The 21,587-nt window shown below is 42.6% G+C and overlaps 1 protein-coding gene across 2 annotated transcripts in view; it reads left to right on the forward strand.

The window, feature by feature from the left end:
• NPSR1 (neuropeptide S receptor 1) overlaps window positions 1-21,587 on the forward strand; it is a 267,077-nt gene that overhangs the window by 242,386 nt on the left and 3,104 nt on the right. For both annotated transcript variants that reach the window (XM_004606883.2, XM_012932358.2), the window contains one exon: window positions 18,003-18,089. In XM_004606883.2, the coding sequence (XP_004606940.2) occupies window positions 18,003-18,089 (87 nt within the window). The remainder of the gene's footprint in view (window positions 1-18,002; window positions 18,090-21,587) is intronic.

Here is a 21,587-nt window from a genome sequence, read left to right on the forward strand (position 1 = left end):
GGGCTTTACAATATGTTGATTGTGCTACCTCACCTAGGTGTAGTTGCTACCCCTAACCTGGGAGGTTTGCTCCTGACAAAGGCTGAGAGACTGGGCACCGCGAGACTAGCATGGGGAAAGTAGGAGACAGGAATGAGGGACAGTGTGAGACTGGAATAGGGTTATCAATGAGATTGGAATAAATGCACAGGGAGAATGGAATAAATGGCAGGATGGGATGGAGATTGGAATAAACGGCAACTGATCACCAACTAGCTTGGCGGCCCTGTTCCCTTCTTCCCTTTGTCTGATGGTGGTGGCACCAGGTTAGGAAAGCGACTCATGGCCACCAAACACATGTAGAGAGCCGCCCCACACACACACTTTTGAGTACACAGGGTACCATATTGGGTACCAGTGATTGAACCCATGCAAGACAAACACCCTATCCACTGTATTATTCCTCCAGCTCCTCCACATTAATAATTTCAGTGAACTAAGAACAAGTTAATTTTCTTCCCTTTTGAAATTATTCATTCCCATATGACTTTGAAAAGGTATAGGGAGATTCACAAGTTTTCTTCACCACAATTACTCTATATCCGTTGGTCTAAAAGAATTACTAGAGAGATGTATACCTCTAAGTATCTTCATATGTATTGAACTAAGTATGGATGTGTTCCATTATATCATCAGTGATGCAAACTGAAGAACATCAAATGAATAAATGGCATGGCTTCTGTCTCTAGGAAGTTTTGTGCAGTGGGTCTCAATAATAACCATCACTGTCATCACTTGTAAAAAACTAAGCACGCCAACGGGCATGTGCACTCGCGGGCTCTCTGAGCGGCTCTGTCTCACTGCCCACATTCTTTGCTCTGGAATCGCTGTGTGTGGCTGTTGGTCAAGGGCAGGCGAAGGAAGGAAGAAGGCCAAACTGGTTGTTTGATCAGTTTATTTCATTCTCTCTCTCTGCTTCTCTCCTGCTCTGGATCTCTCTCTGGATCTCGCCTTCGGATCTGGCCCCCTGTTAGAGCCTAGTTAAATCCCCCCAGCATGAGGAGGTTTGGGCTTACACATAGGTGTGGTTGCCATCAATAGGAGTAAAGTTCTTTCCCTTCAGGGGATGCTGCTTTTAGGACAGATTCTCCTTCAGCAGGACCATCCACCCAAGGGCGGAGTCCCATGAGTGTGTTTTTCCTCTCCTCATCCAGCAAACATATAAGCATTCATAATATTAATCATTTTGTATGGACACAATAAGAAATTCATTAAGCCTATAGAATTGCTCTCCTGGAGCCATCTCAATCTCAGACTACAGTGCTCAGGCCAGATTAGTATTTCCTATCCCTACCAGGGTCCTAGTCTCATCATTACTTTTGGATCATGACAGCATTTGTCCATGATCAAGCTCTTAACTTATATTTAAGCATTAGGCACTATGGCCAGGCCCATCTCGATGCCAGGGTAGCATATAACTCACCGCTTGCCCTGCGTCCATCCCATCCCTTGTTGGGACCCTGCTTTTGGGGTGCTAGGAATTGAGGGCAACTGAGGCTTAAGTGGAGAAAGCAGATGCCCAGGAGGGAATAATATTCGAGGCCATTCCCAAGTTACAAAAGCATAATATTGTCTTCTTGTGTCTATACAAAAAGGACATTGTTTTAAAGCAAATTATTCAAAAGACATAAGGAGAGGAGAAAGGCAATATCAACTTATAATATAAATTCAGTGTCCTAGAAATGTCTGACTTTACAAATTAACAGAGTTAGATTAGGGGGAAAGCTGATTAACTGTTTTGGGGAAGAAAGCATAGAGAAGTGGTTACAGATAAACAAAGAAATGGGAGTGACTCGGAAGCATCTTAATGGGTATGACAGGGAAGAACCTAAGCTCCCTGTGGCAAGGGGGGAAAGGACAAAGCAATGTCATCCTACAATCACTGTCATCCCATTCCTCATCGATTTACTCAAGCAGACACCAGTAAAGTCTCTATTGTGAGACTTGTAGTTACTGTTTTTGGCATATCAAATATGCCACGGGAAGCTTGCCAGGCTCTCCTGCATGGACGAGATACTCTCAGTAGCTTGCCGGGCTCTCCAAGAGGAGTGGAGGACTCAGTTATAGCTAAATAAATAATAAACAAATCACAAGGTTATTTCCTGGGTTGCATTTCAAATACTCTAGTACTGGACACCAGAGCCTGAAATATCTGTTCTTTCCTGAGTGATCATCTTTCTTTGAAAAATCTCCTCAAATGATTTTAACATACAACCAAGCTTGACAACGTTTGGCCCAGTAAGAGACAGTCATAGGCAACTGACTTTCACACTGAATGTCAAGGAAAAGCCAGCGGTAGGCGCAGGCTCCTTGGTAATTTTCCACCCATGAAGAAACAAACTTTCAGCTATGACTCATTTGGGCTCTATGTAGATCCTTACACCTCCCTCACACTGGTCTAGTCTCAGCACCCTGTATTTTCTAGACAAGCAATCAGAGAGGATAAACAAAGTACATTCATTTAACTCATTGTGAGTGGCACTAACTGAAGGTCAGAATATTTATCTGGAAAAAAAGATGAGTGAGGGCATCAGTTTTCTATTGGATGGCACATAAATATGTTAAACAGTCTAATTGTTGAAACAGAATATGCTTCTTACAGAATTACTTGAATAGAGAAGTTGAACAGAAGAAATTCTAGTGGAGCCCTAGGAATTTAGGATATAATTAAGTCTTTAAATTGATAGATAAATAGACATTGTTTAATAATTATTATTGATTCAGCTCCCCAATGTCTTGAAAAATAAATGCAATTGGATTCCTTCCTCAAAAGAAAATAAACTCCAAATTAAATGTTTAAAATTTAAAAACAGAGAGGGAGAGATGCCAAATACAGAGAGAAATACAGGAAGAAAGGTGAAAGAAAAGGAAATAAGTTATTTTTAAAAATACTTATAATCAGAAAAAATTTAAAAATATAATCATATAACAGTGCAATGTTGCCCTTATTATCACAATAAAACATGTGATACATTAGAAATTATGTGTTGATATCCCACTTTTCAGCAAAGAGCTCCTAAGATCCTTGTAATTTTTGGCCTGAAAGAGCACCAGCAGCACCATTTCTTCTATTGAGAAGACTGAGTGGGTTCCTGAATGGTTCCCGGATGAGAGTTGATCATCAGAAAGACTGCTGGGTTAGAAAATTTATCCCTGTCCCTTTCTGCATCCTCCAGAGAGGGAAAGGGGACCAGAAGTGGAGTGAATAGTTGACTAGACCTACCTGAGGAAGCCTCCGTAAGACAGCTTCCCGTGGGCAGACATGTCCATGTTCAGAGAGGACCACACCCCAGCATCAGGAAAGAAGCTCCTGTGCTTGGGGCCATCTCAGACCTCTCACCCTCATCTGGTTATTCATCTCTGTTCATCACTGTGGGTTTTTATTAAAATGGTAAGAAACTGCTTCCTAGGTTCTGACTGCTCCTCTAACAATCAAACTCAAAGGAGGAGTCCTCAAGTCCTCTGATCTATAGTTGGTGGGTCAGAATCACAGGGCTTGCAACGGGGGATCTGGTGGGTAGGTGGGAACAGGCAGAGTATATGGAACTGAGCCTTTGCTTCTAAAATATTTTTAAATTTAAGCACGTGGATTACATAATACATTTGTTACAAGCTTTCAATGTCCAACAACAATTCCACCATTAAGAGTTATAGTTCCTCCTCGTTTTTCCAAGCAACCCCTACAAACCTGCCTCCTGAGCAGGCACACAATATTTTATTTCATATTGCTTATTACAAGTAATTGACTAATGGAACTATCAAAATTATACCAGTAAAGGAAAATTCGTGAGAATTGTTCTATGTCAGCACAGGGTTGTTAAGTCCTCATCTAACATTTAACTCAACAGTTTATTGCTAGCTGAGCCTCTATGTTATTGTATGTTGTTGAGTTTATTTGGCTTTGGTGTTGCTTTCCCATTCCATTTGGTGAGCACCTAGTGGGATGTCAGTATGGTGAAATTTGGAGCATCCTGCAGTCCAGAACTTCAAGATCTCTAGACCTGAGCCATGAGTTGACAAGGCAGCACTTATGGGAAGTAGGTATGGCTACCAGAGCTTCCAGAAATCCAGGGGTTTGTGGGAGGATGCCCACCCCTGTAAAGTAACACGAAACCCGGAGATTCTTCTTGCAGCAATTTATTAAGAAACCTTCTCAGGCAAACGGAAAAGAGGACAAACGAAGAATGGATAAAGGATGGACGAAGGACAAACGAAGGAAGAGGAACCAGGGTGAACCCCCTAGCTAGGCAGCTTCCCTCCTTATATACCTCTCGCTGTTTGTTTACGCCCAAGTGTCTGCAGCTGATAGGCTAGTTACACCTTGTGGGCGTGACAGGACATCCTGTTTTCTTACACCTTGTGGGCGTGATAGGACATCCTGTTTTTCAAAGCACGGTGAAATTAACAAGAACAGGTGTTGTTTACGAAGCACACGGTCCTGTGGAGGCTCTCCACACACCCCCACTCTGAGAAAGTCCCAGATTTCTCAGCCTGAAAACCACCATGTACCTGTAATTTTCAGTTTGGTGTCTCTGCAGAGATCATTCATGACAAAGTGGAACTGAGTCATTGGTGTAGCAGCAGCTATGGGTTGTGGGCGTGGCTACCAGGGCTCTGGTCGGGTTGGGAATTGGCCATCCCCCACCTGAGAGCACCTCATAGTTTTCAGCCACGAGACCATTATATCCATAGTTGCTTGACTTACATCTCTTCAGATACTTAGTCATGAATCTGGAGAGCAGGGCCAGTGAGTGGGTCAAAATGGCAGCAGCTATGGGAAGTGGGTGTGGCTGTCAGGGTCTCCAGAGTATAGGAGTGTGGGGGGAGGATGTCTGCTCCAACTGTGAGAAAACCCCAGAGGAACTGAGCCTTTAAACTATGGAATATGATATTATCTCCAGGTAGAGTCAAACGAGTGAAATATTAGACATGCATTGGATGTCTGAGACAATTATTTGGAGCAGAGAAAAGTTTCCACATATTTGATAATAAGTGTCAGAGGTAAAATACTCTGTAAAGGTGACACAGAGACGTAAATAGTCAGTGCAGGAACCCCTCTTTTATGAAGGAAAATGCAGTCTTCCCTTTTCTATGTATTAATTGACATAGATAAATGGCTATAATGTGGGGAGAATGAGGAGGCATTGTTTGCTTGTTTGTGGACCACACCTGGAGATGCTCAGGGCTTAGTCCTAGATCTGTGCTCAGAAATTACTTCTGACAGTGCTCAGGGGACCATATGCAATGCTGAAGATTGAACTTGAGTTGGCCACATGCAAGGCAAAAGCCCTACCCACTGTACTATTGCTCTGGTCCTGAAAAACTATGATCTTTCAACTTTAAGTCAAGAGATCCAAAGCAGTAGGATATCATTTCTGTAAATATATAAAAGAATGTCTATCTGCATGTATAAATAAGGGCTTGCTGGATGATATGTGAGAGAAAATGTAAAGAAGAACAGATACTGACTAGATAGTGATAATATATAGCTGTTGTTTTTATCTGGTTATTAAGATGTTCTACAATTACATAAGTTATGTAATATTAATCATGTGCCCACTGGCCCTTTGACCTGACAAGCCATTATCATGCAAGAAGTAGACAGAGTTATCCATTTCCCCCCTTCCCTTCCCTTCGCTGTTCTAGTGGTAGTATTCTGGGTGCCAACACACCTAGTTGCCACACTTACATATTTGGCTATTGGTTTTGTGCTTATACAATTGATTCACCCCCAGCAGTGATATGGGCCAGTGCTAGGAACTGCACTTGCAGGCTCAGATGTGAGAGGCAGGCCCACTCTCACTGAGCCACATCCTAGGGGCTTTATTTATTTATTTATTTAGAATCATCATATCAATCTCTAGTAGATAGTGCATACACAATGCACTCTGCATAAACTTCACGGCTGGTCTGTCTCCTGAGAGCCCCAGTGCTGACACTAACACTACAAATGTCCAGTATCTGGACAATGAGCATAGGCAGCCATAGCTGATGCTACAAACATGGGGCAAGCACCCGGTCTGACATAGGGAAGATGGAAAGTGCTCACCTGCTGTCCAGTAGCACTAAGCCTCCCACCCCTGTGCCTGAAATTTACACACAAGCCAGGTAGTCCTTTGTAGTTGAGGGCTCATCCCTAGGAAGCCCAGCCCCGAGTGGGTAATGTGCATCTTGAACATCCACTGTTCAAACAAGTTATTCCCGACAGAGTACACAACTTTGGTTTGATGGTGACCACATAAGAAGTGATGAGAAGGTTTGGGAAGGTCCAAAGCTTTGATTTGAAGGGGAATCCGAGGGAAAGAGACATGTTTTAACTGTTAGACTGCCATAACATAGTAGCGTAGAAAGTTTTAACTGTTAGACTGCCATAAATGTTTTAACTATTTGACTGCCATAACAAAGTAGCATAGAAGAGGGATTTCAACAATAGAAATTTATTTGGTCCCAGTCCTAGGGACTGGCAAGTCAAGGATCAAGGTACTTTGTCAGTCCTGCTTCTGGAGAAAACTCTCTTTTTGAATAGGCCTTCTGAGAGTGTCCTCTTCTGGGGAAGAAAGAGAGACAGATACTATGAAAATCAATTAAAGTTGGCAAGCCTCATTGTTATTTGTTAGTTGTTTGTTCCATGCTCATTATTCCAGTGGGACAGCTTTCTGGAGGAACAGCCAATGTTGGTGTTCTTGACACGGGAGGCTGTTGGTAGACTGACTTAAGAAGGCAGGGAAGGGGGGCTGGAGAGATAGCACAGCGGGTAGGGCATTTGCCTTGCACGCGGCCGACCCGGGTTCAAATCCCAGCATCCCATATGGTCCCCTGAGCACAGCCAGGGGTAATTCCTGAGTGCAGAGCCAGGAGTAACCCCTGTGCATCGCCGGGTGTGACCCAAAAAGCAAAAAAAAAAAAAAAAAAAAAAAAAGAAGGCAGGGAAGTGATTATGTGATTGGTTGAGGAATCATATTTCTTTTTAAGCTGAAAAGTAAGGACAAAATTAAAGACGTTGCCACTCATTAATCGAGTCTGGATAATTTGTAGTAGATTGCTACAGGGATTTTTGGACTATTTGACTCAGAGAGGTCTCACCTCCTTCCAGTGTGACTAGGAAACAGCGGGTTGGTGTCCTGGTTTAATTACTGTAGAACAGGGCATCTTAAACACATTCCACTCGAGACCCTGAAATTCACCCAAGAAATACAGCACAGACAGGCACTGCAGGAGCACCAGGGATTTATTACATGGTTGGTTTTTAATTAATTTCTAGACATTAGGCTTTCATAAATCTTTCACTTTTGCCAAATTTTTCATGACCTCCATATGGCCTTGTGACTCACAGAGACGAGCGAGGCTGTAGATTATAGGATGGTTTCTGGATGGCTGCCTGACTGCGAGGCAGAATTCTACTTCCATACGTGGTCTGACAGAGAGGAGTGTCAGTCACTTCACTGAGGGGCTAAGCATCCCCCGCTTTATCTTCTAGGATGAGTCTTCACACACCCCTTGAATAGTGAGTGCCTTTGACATGTGGAAGACATGTGGAAGACATGTGAAAGCTAAGTGATTTGATCATTTTCCTAGGTATCACATAACAGGATTTGAATGTACAAATGAACATATAAGTAACCAGAAAGTCTTACTTTTTTCCCTTAAAGCAGACTGCCTCTATGAAATTTTCTTTTAAAAGTGTGTAAAAATCATGTAAAAAGTAAATAAAAGATAACGACTAAAAAAAAAAAACCTCAAAATGTGATTGGGGGTAAAGCAAGACTTAAAAATCCTCAAATTAGGGTCTCTGACATGAGGTTTTTTCCCTACATACTTTTTTGAGTGTTCTGCCTGTTCAGTCTCATCTCCTGATGTATTCTACTCTAAATTATTTAAAATCTGAACATGGTCACTATCTATAACATCCTGTCCCAATTTTATTTATGTAGTCAGCCTAGCTTCCTGTACTTTGAGTTTTAAACTAGATTGGTTTAATCTCTTGTGTTTTCAGTCAATTCCAGATCCCTAATATATCCGTCCTTGCCTAAACCTCTGAGCTTTTATCCCTGCTTACTCACCTCCTAAAGCTCTTCTGTTTCCAGTACTTATGGCTCAGTGAGCCATTGAATTCACCTGGTATTCAATGGAGTCACCACTCATAAGAGTGAACGGGGGGGGGGGGGGACAGGAGTCAGCTTAACATGTCGAGCACATGCTTTGCATGCAGGGTGCCCAGATCCAATCTCCAGTACCACATGGTCCCCAAAGCGCAGTCAGGAATGCCCTGAGCACTGCCTGGTATGGCCCCAAACAAAGCAAAAATAAGAATAAAAAGAGAAAATGCTGCTGGAAGTTGTCAGCTACCCTACCATTCAGGGTTCCAGCCTACCCTACCATTCAGGGTTCCAGCTACCCTACCATTCAGGGTACTCTCTCTCAGCGCTGTGTGTACCCCACTTCTCCCTTCAAAGTTCTCATACTTCTCAGATCCTCACTTTTCCAGTTCCTACAATCTTGGAGACCCCTATCATACATCTCTGAATAGTTAGTCACCACAGAGGGACCTGGCTTCCTTCAACTATATGGCATGCCATTGCCCTCCCAGCAGTGCAGATGGCAGCTGTTCACTTTTATTCTTTAACTCAAGTCTCGACTCCAGTTATGCCTATTATTCAGTTCTTTATGTATGTCTTTCCTTCACCATCAGTGACCTCCTTGTGCATGAGAGGCAGATGGTCGTCTCAAAATAGACTCTGCCTCTTACTCCTAAATGAAACTCACTTGATTTTCCATCCTTGGTGCCAGGCAGCTCTGAAGTTGGCTGGCAAATAGGTTTTCCGGTGGTGTTAGCACACCGGGGTTATTGCTCATCAAAGAGGAGACATGAGCAACAATTAGTGTGAGCTGAAACTCACTTTGTAAACACAGGCTGCACAATTCAAACCATCATTCATTTAGGGCTACTCTCATTACTGGCAAGCAAGTCTAATTTCTCCTCCTCAAAAACGGGCACAAAGAAAAAAAAAAGAATGTTAAATACATGAGCTAAAGGTTTTCCCACAAACAAGTTTGGAGAGCCAGAGTTGGAATGAAGTTTTCCATCTCCTAAACTGGGTTTCATCCGTGAGCATGCTCTGAGCAGAGTCCATGAGTGGGGCAGTGGATGGGGGATGCTTGTAAAAGACTGAGCATAATGTGTATGAATATGACTGAGTCCTGGGCATTGTGACTTGGGAGATGTGGTTTGATCTGCATTCTATCTAAATTACTTGGTTCAAATATAATTAAATATAAAGAAGTACAGAAATAAGTTTTGAACTGGGAACTGGCTCAGAGACCTCCTCACTTCTACTTAAAATGAAGTCTGTGAAGCTCTCAGCAGCTTTCCTTGTTAGCAAGTTGAGGTAAAACAACTTCTCTACATACACACACATACAAACACCCTACATTCAGAAATAGACATGAAGGGTTTGTGTGACAAGTATGAAGGTGTTGAGGCTGAGTAGGTAGTTCAAGCCGTGACGCACATGCCAGGCAAGCATGAGTCCCTGAGCTCTGCCACCAGCAGCATATGACCCTTCAAGCACCAGTAGGTGTAGTCCTGTGGGACCCTAGTATGCAGGCATGTCCCTGGTGGTCTTCAGCGCAGCCAGGCCCGAGCATTGTGCTCAGTGGCCCACAGTAGGGCTGAGCTTGCCAGGGGTGGCCCAGGGTCCCCTGAGCACTGGTGTGGAGCACTGCACACAAGGAAATGTAAAGATACAAATATTCTGCCATGTTTGTAGTGAGTAAGATTCATTACTATTAAGATACCAACTCTCTCCAATTGATCCAGAGATTAATGATGCTCCTATCCAAAATGAAATAGGACACTTTGTTGAGTCTAATAAGCCAATTCTGAAATATAATTAGAATAATCATAACCAAGGATAATCAAGATACTCAAGAAATATAGAATGAGTTACAGGGGTTTGCCACACAAAACATGTGTGTCAACATAACCAGATGAGTCATTGATAGGTATATATGCGAGTATATATAGCTAGTAGAAAATAAAACAACTTCCCAACAGAATAAAGATATATGAGAATTTGGTAAATGTCAAAAAGAGTCATAGGGAAGGAAATAAAATAAAAGTCTTACCTTGATCCAGAGCAAAGCCAAATTCCAGAGATATCAGATACAAATCCTGTGGCTCTTAAAACTTTTTAAGAAACTTATATGGCATAAAGAAAAAAATACATTGAAAAAGAAAAGATTTCTTTTAGAGACACAAAAACCACAAAATAAATAATAGATTAATTTGACTCTTAATATCCTTAAAGTCAAGTTATAAATTGACTTGATATTTATAACACATATTTCCTGGTGAAAGATGTATGAAGAATTATTAAAAATCAATTTTTAAAAGATTTTTTTGAACTTGTTCATTTGTTTTGGTGTTCGGGGCAAAACCCAAGGCCTCGAGTGCATAAAGCACATACTCAACACTGAACTCTGTCTCCAACTGTCTAAGAAGACTTCTTGTTAGTTTGGGGGCCACATGCAGTGGTGCCCCAGGATTACTCCTGGCTCTATGCAAGCTACTGAGAGTATCCCGCCCGCACAGCAGAGCCTAGCAAGCTCCCTGTGGCGTGCTCAATATGCCAAAAACAGTAACAACAAGCCTCACAATAGAGACGTTACTGGTGCCCACTCAAGCAAATCGATGAACAGTGGGACAACAGTGCTGTAGTGCTATGCTTAGGGATCATTCCTGGGGGGACTTAGAGGACGAAATGGGATTGTGGGGATGGAACCTTGGTCAGTCGTGTGGCAAGGCAAGTGCCCTACCTGCTGTACTATCTCTCCAGCCCCAAGAGACTTTTTTTTTCTCTTTTTAATGAGCAAGACACAGACATTTTACAGATCAGAACAGGAGTGGCCCCATCAATGAGGATTCTCAACCTCATTGACAAGCAGGAAAGTGTACATTGAAATCTCAAATATAAATTTTCTTTTCCACCAGACTGGTAAGAATTTGCTTGATATTTTCAAATGCTGACAAATACACAAAGCTCATGATTTATTGGTTAATATTGTCAGCACGAAACAGGTTTTATTTCCTGAGTATATGGGTCCTTGATTTATAATGACAGATTTGTATGCAAAACTGGAGGTGTTTATAAAATTATAGTTTATTGGACATTTTTAATAGATGGTTCTAGGCCCCTTCCCAACATCAAGTTCTCTCTGCTTCTCTGGCTCTGTCTTTCTCACCCCCATGCATATTACTCTCTACCCCTTCACTATCCTTGATCCAGCGAAGATGACCAGGTCTGGTCCCTCCACTGTCCTCTAGAACCCAGTGCACTGAGAAGGTTCTGTCCTCTCTGTTCTCAATCCTATGTCTGGGTTCTTGGCTGGAGTTCTGGAAACTCTGTGCCCTTGCTGGTGCGCTTTACCCGGCACTTCATCTCTTGGTTCCAAAGCCTGTCTCTCACAGCCTGAAGTTCTCAGGACACTTGGGTAAGAACTGATGCCTTCCTACCACCTACTGCAGGAACAAGTGACACAGAGGAAGGTCAAGCCCCTGTCTTATTATTTCCCAACCCTCCCCAACCTGACCCAGCCATTCCCATGATCTTTTTTGTTGGGCTACCTTTTCAGTGAGAGAGATTTAAAAGGACCAGTAAAAATTAACTAAATCTAATTTTTAGTTTTAATCTAATTTTTAGATTACCTGCCCCTCCCATCTCTTCCACTTCCACCACACAATATCATTCCTTAAAAAATTAATAAACTTCAACTTTAATTAGTTTTCTCCATCAGTTTTATGTTCTGGCAACCATTGTCAAAAAAGGTTTTTTCGTATAAATCTCACATCTGATTTGGGGGATTTTGTTTGTTTTGTTTTTGTATTTTGCCTCCTCTCTGAGTGCCTGTCTCTCGATTAAATGGAAGTTAGCTTGAGGCTCTGTGGCCTGACAGGTGGGCTGCCATCTCCTTCTTGGGATCTTTGCCTCAGGACTGGCTCGTTCTGGGATTTTGCAGGTTAAGTTTTCTCTGATACAGCTTAATTTGGAAACCAGTGTCAGTCTCGTTGACTCAAGATGCTACACATTTAGGAAGTGTGCACATTTGGTTTAAGCTCTGCCTGCATTTAACTAAGCATGGGGTCATGCCACACAAAGTTTGTAGCTGTTACTATGAGCAGTTGGGAGCAGTTGACACTGGCAACTCTACACACTACTAACTCTTAAGATTTATTTTAAGTCCCTTTCAGTTTTGTTCATAGACCAACCAATTATTGTCTGAGCTCCTCTTCTATCACCCCCCTCCCCAAAAACCTCGCTAAACACAGCTGGTAGCAATCAACACATAACTATTAACATTCTGTTTACCAACTCTGATATTTAATTTTATATGTCAGCTTGACTGTGCTGAGGAATGCCCAAATAACTGGCAAAACATTATTTCTGTGTATGGAGAGAATTTCTGGAAATATTTGAATTAGTAAACTAAGCAAAAGGGGATTATTTTCATCAATGCAGTGGAACTTCACCCAGTGAAGGCTGGAATAGAACAGTGGGGCCGAAGAAGGACAGACTAACTGGGCTGTACATCCACCTTCTCCTCTCCTCAGACACTGAGCTCCTGATTCCTGGATCTTTAAACACAAATCAAATTGATGTCTGATTTTTCAGTCATTGAATCTACACTGTCACCTTCTTCTCTGATCCTGTTGCTCTAAAGTCAAGTTAAGTTATACTACACTAGCTTACCAATTCTGCAGCTCACAGGTGACAGATTTCTCAGCCTCCCTCTTTATATGAGACAGTTTGTATAATTCTCCTCTTGTATGTATCTTCTTATTTCTGCTTTTGTTTGAAGAACCCTAACCACTACACATCCTGGTCTGCTGGGCTCCAGGCTCAGTAGACTACAACCAGACTTTTTAAGCATCACTTGTTGTTCTTCTATCAAATAGCCACCAGCCCTCTAGGAGAAAGTCGATTGCTTTCTGTATTTGTTACGATAGTGCTGCATGTGAGGCACCAATTTCTGCTTTAGTCAGGGAACTATTCATGGATACAACATTAAAACCTAAATATACTTTTATAAGTAGAAGTTTATTTCTTGTCCAGTTGACAGCACAGGTCAGAGAGAAGAGCATGGTCCACGAACTCATACAGATACTCAAGCAGATGGGGACTCTGCCATGCCTAACAGATGGCTGCTAAAGCATTGCTCGGCATCAACATGCAGCAAGCAGGGGTGCAGGGAGAGAGGGTGGAAGAATTATTGGGCTATTTAGGCCAGACCTGGGAACTGCATGCACAGATTTCTAAGTTCCCTAGACAGAACTTAGTCACATGACTACACCCACCCTAATGAAAAGACTGGTAAATGTAGTCCAGTTATGTGGGCGGGAGAGAGGGTTCGGGAAGGGAGATCAGCGGGGGTGGAGTAAGAGATTAGGGAGACAGCTAAGAAGTCTTTTCCACAATTATTTCAGGCTTGCCAGGATTCCTGTTCCATTTGAACTGAGGAGCTGGGAACAGACAATGCTATGAGTTGTAATCACTGATTTTCAGTCATATCACATGTACAAAATATGTTTCATTGAATAAATACGTGTATACATATGTATGTGTGAGTGTGTGTGTGTTTGTGTAGGTTTTCTTTTAAGAAGGAAAGAAACTCAAAATCCTTTACCTATACAGAGGAGCCCTAATATCCTTACAAATTAACATGATCTATGTCTGTAGATCAAAGACCATAAATCATCAAAACTCAAGATCAAAAAACTCAAGATCAAGGTCAAAAATTTTAGAATTCAGGGGCTGAAGTGACAGCACAGTGAGTATGGCATTTTCCTTGCATGCTGCCTACCAGGTTTGATTCCCAGCATCCCATATGGTTCCCTGTGCACCACCAGGAGTAATTCCTGAGTGCAGAGACAGGAGCATCACTGGGTATGACCCAAAAAGCAAAAAAAAAAAAAATTAGAATTCAGAGGCCAAAGAGAAAGCCTAATGGGTATCACCAGAAGTGATCTCTGAGCACAGAGACAGGAGTAAGGAGGGATATCACTGGGTGTGGTCAAAAAATTTGAACTTAGGCAAAACTGAAAAATGTATGTATTGTTGGGCGTTGGGCTTGGGAGCAGGATGACTGTGGGCCAGGGCCCAGGGCTTCAGTGCTGCTTAGACCCTGTGGCACTCAGGACCCTCTAGAGGGGCGCCCGGTGGGTAGAGGAGAAGGGGGACCTGGCTGTGGGTGGAACCAGGGCAGTACACACAAGGCATCTGCACCTGCACTCTATGCTCCTTCCCAGGCCCCAATGTATAATATTTTAAATTGAGTTGAAGTACATAAAGTTTCTAGCATATGGAAAAATATTTATTTTAAAATATTGCCAAAGTTTAACAAACAAATAGCCTGCACTCATTATAAGTCCACAGATGGATTCCTCCACCTGGCAGGAATTAATTTTGCGGCATGTAAGGTCCCTTTCAGACACGCAGCCCACAGGAAGGCAGTTTCCCATTGGCCCTGCCAGGGCCGTGCATTGTGGGAAGGTGAGGATCAAGGCTTGATCCTGGGAGCCACGTTGGCAGCGTTTCCAGGGAGTCCTAGCAAGGATGCAGCCAACAGCAGCCTCGTGCTGCTTCCAGCCGTTGTCTAGTGGTCTCCAGCCTCCTGCCTGCCCCACCTATTAATGCACAGTGACAGCTGAATTTAACTGCCTTTCACTCCAGCTCAGCAGCAAGGCCTGAGTAGAAATAATCCTTTTATCTTCCAATAAAGGAGAATTATGGCATTTTGCAGCTCAGCTCTCTTTGAAGAGCCATCTTTAGAAGCTGAAGGCTTTGCATTTCCTGGAGTGGTCAGATTAAAGACACTTCTCACTGATCTCACTGGGAGATCGAAGGGCAGGTAGCTGATTATATTGTCACCCATTTGCCCTGCGGAAAGTACTGCAAGTTTCCATTTTAAATAGGTTTCAGAGCACAAATGTCAATCTCCAGATTTTTTTCAAAAACCAACTAAGTCTTCAGAGTCACACTGCTTAGGAGCAGCTGTTACTCCAATAAATGGGGACACTTGAAAGGATATGATTTGGCTGGGTGCCTTTTTTTAAACTCACCACCCATGGGTATAACCCCACTCAGATAATTCTTGATGTACATAATTCCTATAAAAAGTTCACAACATTATATAATAGACTACCTAAATGCAGTAATACCTTCTGTTCAGCTCCATAAAGATAGCTCATATTCCTCCTGAAATACTATTAAAACCATTCATTCCAACTTAATAAGGGAATTAATATTCTCAGCATCGGGGAGAACATCTACAATTATTTTATTTTAATCATCAAAATAATTCTGTGAGTTTGGTATTTTACATCTCAATTTTCAAACAGAGAAACTGAGGCTGTAAATGGTAGGGAATTTGCTGGAAGCTTGGGTCCTTCCTAACATACTACCTTGGATATGAGGATTTGACACCAGAGGTGTTTTACGCAGGATAATTCTTTGTTTGGAGGTGCTGTTCTGCCCACTGAGGGGGATTTAGCGGCATTCCTGACTAAACCACTAGATAGTAGCACCAAACCAAACCCCCCCGCCCCCAACATTAGTGACAACCAAAAATGTCCATAAGCATTGTCAAATGTAACTGGGGGCAAGTTGGAAGGAAGAGTCACCTCTCTTGAGGACCATTGTGTAATAGTTTCTGAGGCATTTACCTCCTTACACCGCTAAGATTTTATGGTTCTATGAAATGCACAGAATTATTTAGAGACCCAAATAGTACCTAAGATAGCCTTATATGTTTTACTTTTAAGAAATCAAAAGTCCATTTATAATCAGCATCTCAGCTCACTGCACCTAAGAAGCCCCTCATTATTACTCCTGGTAGTTTTGCTTCTACAATAGGACATGTTCCGATGGAGAAAATGTTTAGAAGTTTCTTGACTTTTGGCTACCACAGAAATTTAGTTCAAACTCTTCACAAAGATGTTTAAGGTTTAGGACCAGAGGGATAGTACAGGGGGTAGGGCACTTGCCTTGCATGCCACCAGACCTGTTTCTGTCCCTTACACCCCATATGGTCCTCTAAGTCCTTCCTGCTTGAAGTGAACGCAGAGCTGGGAATAAGCTCTGAGAAATGCTAGGTGTGGGCCCACCATCCAATAAAAGTTTAAAGTTTTCACACACCTTGGTCTTAAACTTCAACCACTCTCAAACCAATGTTCTGGTTAAACAGTTGATTCATAGGTGATTCAGTTGTGCTCTGACTGAAGCCCTTCCCTCTACTTTCCAACTTTCACTCAATTCCAAATCCATAGCCCAGTTCCATCTTGAGTGTCTTTGCACCTGCCACACAACTTCACTTGGTAGTGGTGTGTGTGCGTAGGGGTGTGGGGGAAGCGTATAGGGAGGGAGATGAAGGGTGATTCTCTTCTCTCCCTCTTACTTAGTGTTGGTTTGTGTCTCTCAGCTTACTCATCCTGTGGAGAGTGCATAGTCCTTTCTCCTGGGTTGAAAGTTCTTAGAGAATGTGACATTCATTTGGACCTCTCTGTTCAGTCCTTATATTTTGGCAGGTGTGCTATGATTGTTGTGTTAGCTGGATTGGGCTGAAGAGGGTACAGAGTAGCCAGTACAAAGACCAGTTCTCGATTTCTCTGGTGATTTACCTTTTTTTTGGGGGGGGGGTCACACCCTGCGATGCACATGGGTTACTCCTGGCTCTGCACTCAGGAATTACCCCTGGCCATGCTCAGGGGACCATATGGGATGCTGGGATTAGAACCCGGGTCGGCCGCGTGCAAGGCAAACGCCCTACCCGCTGTGCTATTGCTCCAGCCCTCACTGGTGATTTAAACAAACCTCATGTGTGGACTCTGACCACTGCAGCACAGACAAGAGAGCACAGCAGCTGTATCCTGTGTGTGATAGCCCATGCAGCTTGGGGCTGAGGAGCCTGGAGAGATTGTTTAAAGGTTAAAGCCTTGCAAGTAGCCACACTGGCTTGGTTGTCACCACTATATGGTTTCCTGAAGTATTGTCAGATTAAATACAAGCCTGGAAAACCCGGGTGTCCTGGGTAACCCACAGCACGCCAGTGCCTGGGCAGCACCAAGACTTGTACCCTCACATAGAGCCACCATCGCAGTTGGTAAAGAATCACCAGGAGGACTCCTAGGCCCTCCTGTAGGTAGGGAGCTACTTCCCCCCAAAAAAGTTATCTTATGTTCCCAAAGAGGACAGGCCTGGGCTTCCACGGGCCCTGCACCCTTGGGTGCTAAACAATGGCATTCAGTGCACTCTACGGGACACAACTTCCCACTAGGCTTCTCTCACAGAGAAAAGGGATGCTCTGAGACAGGGGAACATCCACCCTTTGCTCAATTTTCACAAAGACACCCTGTGAACTCACATGAGTCCTGACAAGCAAACCTCTCCAGAGCATGAAGAGACTGTCTCCTATCTCCGACCCTCAAACCGCCATCTGCTCATCTGCTCATGCCCTCCCCCAAGTGTTATTGCACTAAATTATGACTATCTTAATGCTTCTTTTACCAAGTCCTCTTAACTAGAGCTGTTTGCATTGGTTCACTCAATACACACACTCTCAGACACACTTTTCCCTGGCTTGCACTTCTAGTGAGAGTGAAGTTCCTGGTCTGGGAACTTCAAGGAAGATGGCATTTTTAGGTGGTTAAAGTAACCTGATGGGTGTCTTAACCTCACCCCTATGGTCACATGGAGAACTTCAGCTTCGAGGGCACAGGGCATCCAAACAAGCTCCTTTAGAGTCCAGGTGCCCCAGGTCATTTATTATGCTGCAAACTGAATGTTTCTAGCATCCATGCCATGCCTTATTTACCCTGAAATATCCAAGCAGGTACTCCTGACACAGGTGAGTAGGACAAGTGTTCGCAGAAATAATGCTTCATTGTTCCATTTAAACTTCTGTATCTGCAGATGTAAAGCTGTGTACCAGCCACAACCGAGGACTCATCTCAAAAGCAAGAACCAAGGCCATTAAGTACAGCGCTGTCATCATTCTTGGTGAGCATCACCCCTTCTCGAGTCGCAAGATTATGTCAAAATTCCAAAAGCAAACTTGTACCTCAGATTATGTGTTGAAAGCTCACAAAGGAAAGGAGTTTATCCACAGGCACTTTTGTCTTTGTCTGCTGGGAGGGAAATGTGCAAACTTCATCCTCTGTAGCTCCATGAAGGAACATGGCTCCTAATTCCTTTCCGTGGATAGAGTTATCCACTGGTGAGACTAGATGGAACATTTGGAGAAAATCTCACTAGGATGGATCTGAAGAAACAGAACAGCAGGTAGGCCATTTGCCTTGCAAGCATCTCACCCCAGTTAGAGTCCCAGCACCTCATATGGTCCCCCAGACCCACCAAGAATGATCCCTGAGCACAGAGCCAGGAGTAAACCCTGAGCACTGCCAGGAATGGCCCAAAAACCAAAAAAAAGAAAGAAAGAAAGAAGAGGAAAGAGAAGAGAGAAGAAAGAAGGAAAGAAAGAAAGAAAGAAAGAAAGAAAGAAAGAAAGAAAGAAAGAAAGAAAGAAAGAAAGAAAGAAAGAAAGAAAGAAAGAAAGAAAGAAAGAAAGAAAGAGAGAAAGAAAGAGAGAAAGAAAGAGAGAAAGAGAAAGGAAGGAAGGAAGGAAGAAAGAAAGAAAGAAAGAAAGAAAGAAAGAAAGAAAGAAAGAAAGAAAGAAAGAAAGAAAGAAAGAAAGAAAGAAAGAGAGAGAGAAAGAGAGGGAGGAGGGAAGGAAGAAGGGAAGGAAGGAAGAGAGAAAGAAAGAGAAAGAGAATCTTACTAGGAAATAGTCTGCTGAGTGTGATGTTCTTCCTTTTCATTTGGCTCATTTTTATCCCTAAGTACTCCTCACACAGGGCAAAAGTTGATGAGTAAAAGGAGGACAGATGTGACATTCCATATCATCTAGACCTTTAATTTCAGGGTTACTTCAGATTCCCTCCTTGAGGGCCATCTTACTATCTCCTGCCCTCCTTTTTTTTCCCACCTCTAAAATTCTTTTAAAGTATTTTGAGAGCACTAATATTTGTCAGATGTGTATGTGTTCTCCCCAAGCTCCCGAACTTTCTGCTAATATCCTTATTTTTTATTTCACTAAGAAACAACAAGTCATCAAAACAAAATTGCTTGATTCTGCCTTCCCTTCCAACATCCTACCTACCTCTCTACCCTAAGTTCTCCCTGTTCTCCTATCACTAGGAATAAACTTATTTCTGCTTTTTTAGACTGCCAAAATGTTCACTTGTGCCCAAATCTCTTTCTTTCTGCCTAGTCAAGAATTTTTATGCTTGCATGATCGCTTTTTTCCATGTAGATTCCCCTTGCCTGGATCATTTATACATTACCATAAAACTCCATCTAGTTCCTGAAGGGTCCCTGGAGTTTTGTGTGTAAAATTATCAGGTAGCATTCCCAGACGTTTATGAAGTTAGAGTACTTTATTGAACAGCTGTAAGAAGGTAGTTCTGGTTGTGCCCGTGTGTATGTTTACCCTCACTCTGGTACCTTGCTGACTTCCATGTTTGCTGTCTTTGATCTGCGCTGTCTCTCCCTAGCTCTGTCTAGGCACCCTGCTGTCCCCCTTCTGCCACGAATGCTTTGTGACCTACCTCTCCAGGTCAGTGCTTGCTAGTTGTCCCTTCGGGTTTCCTGCACTCTCTGGCCACATGTTGATTTGCTTTTCCTGTCATCGTTCAGACATTCCTGTCCATCCAGGTGGAAGAGATGGTGCAAGAGGGAGTATGTGTCCTGGGCTTCCTCTCTGACTTTGCCTAGTTCTCAAACCAGGTGAGTGGGAACTTTCCTGCCATTTTCCCAGGCATAGGTGATAGGTAAAGGAGGAATCCCTGATCCTGCCTCCTGCATCCCCTTTTATAGGTTTCCTATCTCTATCTCTTTGATATTTTCATTATCTGTCAGACTTGCCACCCCTCATGTTGGTGAGATTTTAAATGACCAAGTCAGTCTGTATTGCCTAGTTCCCTCCCACTCCCCTTTGATGTCACTGTAATAATACCATATAGACCTCTTGGTGAACGTTCCAGAAATATACCCCTGTGGTCTTCCACTTTCTTTTCTGACTGTCCAGTTTCATCTTATGCTCTGGAGCCTACTTCTATGACTCTCCTTCCCACTTGTTTAGTAAAACCATCCTAAAGGTCACCATAACCGCCAAAATATCAAAGATCTATTCTCAATCTCCATCTCAAACCCTGAGCAACATTTGCTCCATCCCTTCTTCTGAGACTGCTTATTTTGCATATGAAATATATCTATAATTTTTACTTAAGATCTTTTTGTAAAATTTCTAATTTGCTCTTAACTGTTAACACATAAACCAGAAGTCTCAGCATGTTCTACCCTCGGCAAAAGCGACTCTCCTCTTGATTGTCCTCATTTTAGACAAAATCACCTTAATTCAAAAACTTTCAAATCACCTGTTATTCTATTTCTCTCAGACAACACATGTCTACTCTCTTAGGAAGACCTGAAACTCTTCCTACCAAAAGAAAAACCCCTCAAATCTAAGCATTTCTCACCATCTGTACAACTCCTTGTCTTAGCCAAAGCTTTTCTCTGTAAAACAAGATTTTTTTCCCTGTCATCTATTGTCCTTCTCTAAAAATATGTCAATAATATTATGGAAAAATGTAAACCATACACTGTCACTACCCTGAAAGTCCCCATGGTTCCCAATTATATTGGGAATGAACCTTACTTACCTCCCCAGACTTCCTAGACCTTTGTGATCTGCTTCTAATCACGTCTACTATCACCTTCTCACCACTCATTGCTCATTCTGTGCCAGTCACACTGGGCCACTTGCTATTTCTTCAAAATGTGAATTTGTTTGTTCCTCAGAGGACTTTGACTGTTTCCTCTCCACTCAAATGTTCTGCTTCAGTGATGCCTTGGCCTGCTCCCCACAGTTTTGTGTTCACAATGTTGCCTTTCAAAACAACCTCCTATTTACAAGTCTAAAGGATTCCTCATGCCTTATTTCCTTCATAGTTCCTGATGTTAGAGGATACACATTGACTTTGGTTATTGTCTCTTCCCCTAGTTAGAGTAACAAATCCATGAGAGTAAAGCCTTTAGCTTACACATTCTTATATTATTACCACTAGAATATTCTATAAATTTCTACACACACTGGTTGCTTAATTATTTCTTAATAATGAATGAGGGTATACAGGAAGAAAAAGGATTTGTGTTATTTTCTTTTAATTTTGCTTAAATACTACCCTTATCTCCTCCTGGTACAGCTCTGGGCAACCTTTAGAAAAGCAAATTTCTCATGTTAGCTGCATGTCAAATCACCAAAACTATAAGCTTCATCTTTCTAAATCTCAACTACAAAATGCCAAATAGACCACAAACAGCATGACTCAGCCAACAGAACACGGGTACAAAACAACACTGCAGGCAGAGCGGAGAGAAAGCATATCCAACCCACAGGGATCAAATCTTTTCCGGAGAATTCTAAGATAGATCAAAGAC

Source organism: Sorex araneus, chromosome 1 (assembly GCF_027595985.1).
Source record: "Sorex araneus isolate mSorAra2 chromosome 1, mSorAra2.pri, whole genome shotgun sequence".
NCBI classification, from domain to species: domain Eukaryota; kingdom Metazoa; phylum Chordata; class Mammalia; order Eulipotyphla; family Soricidae; genus Sorex; species Sorex araneus.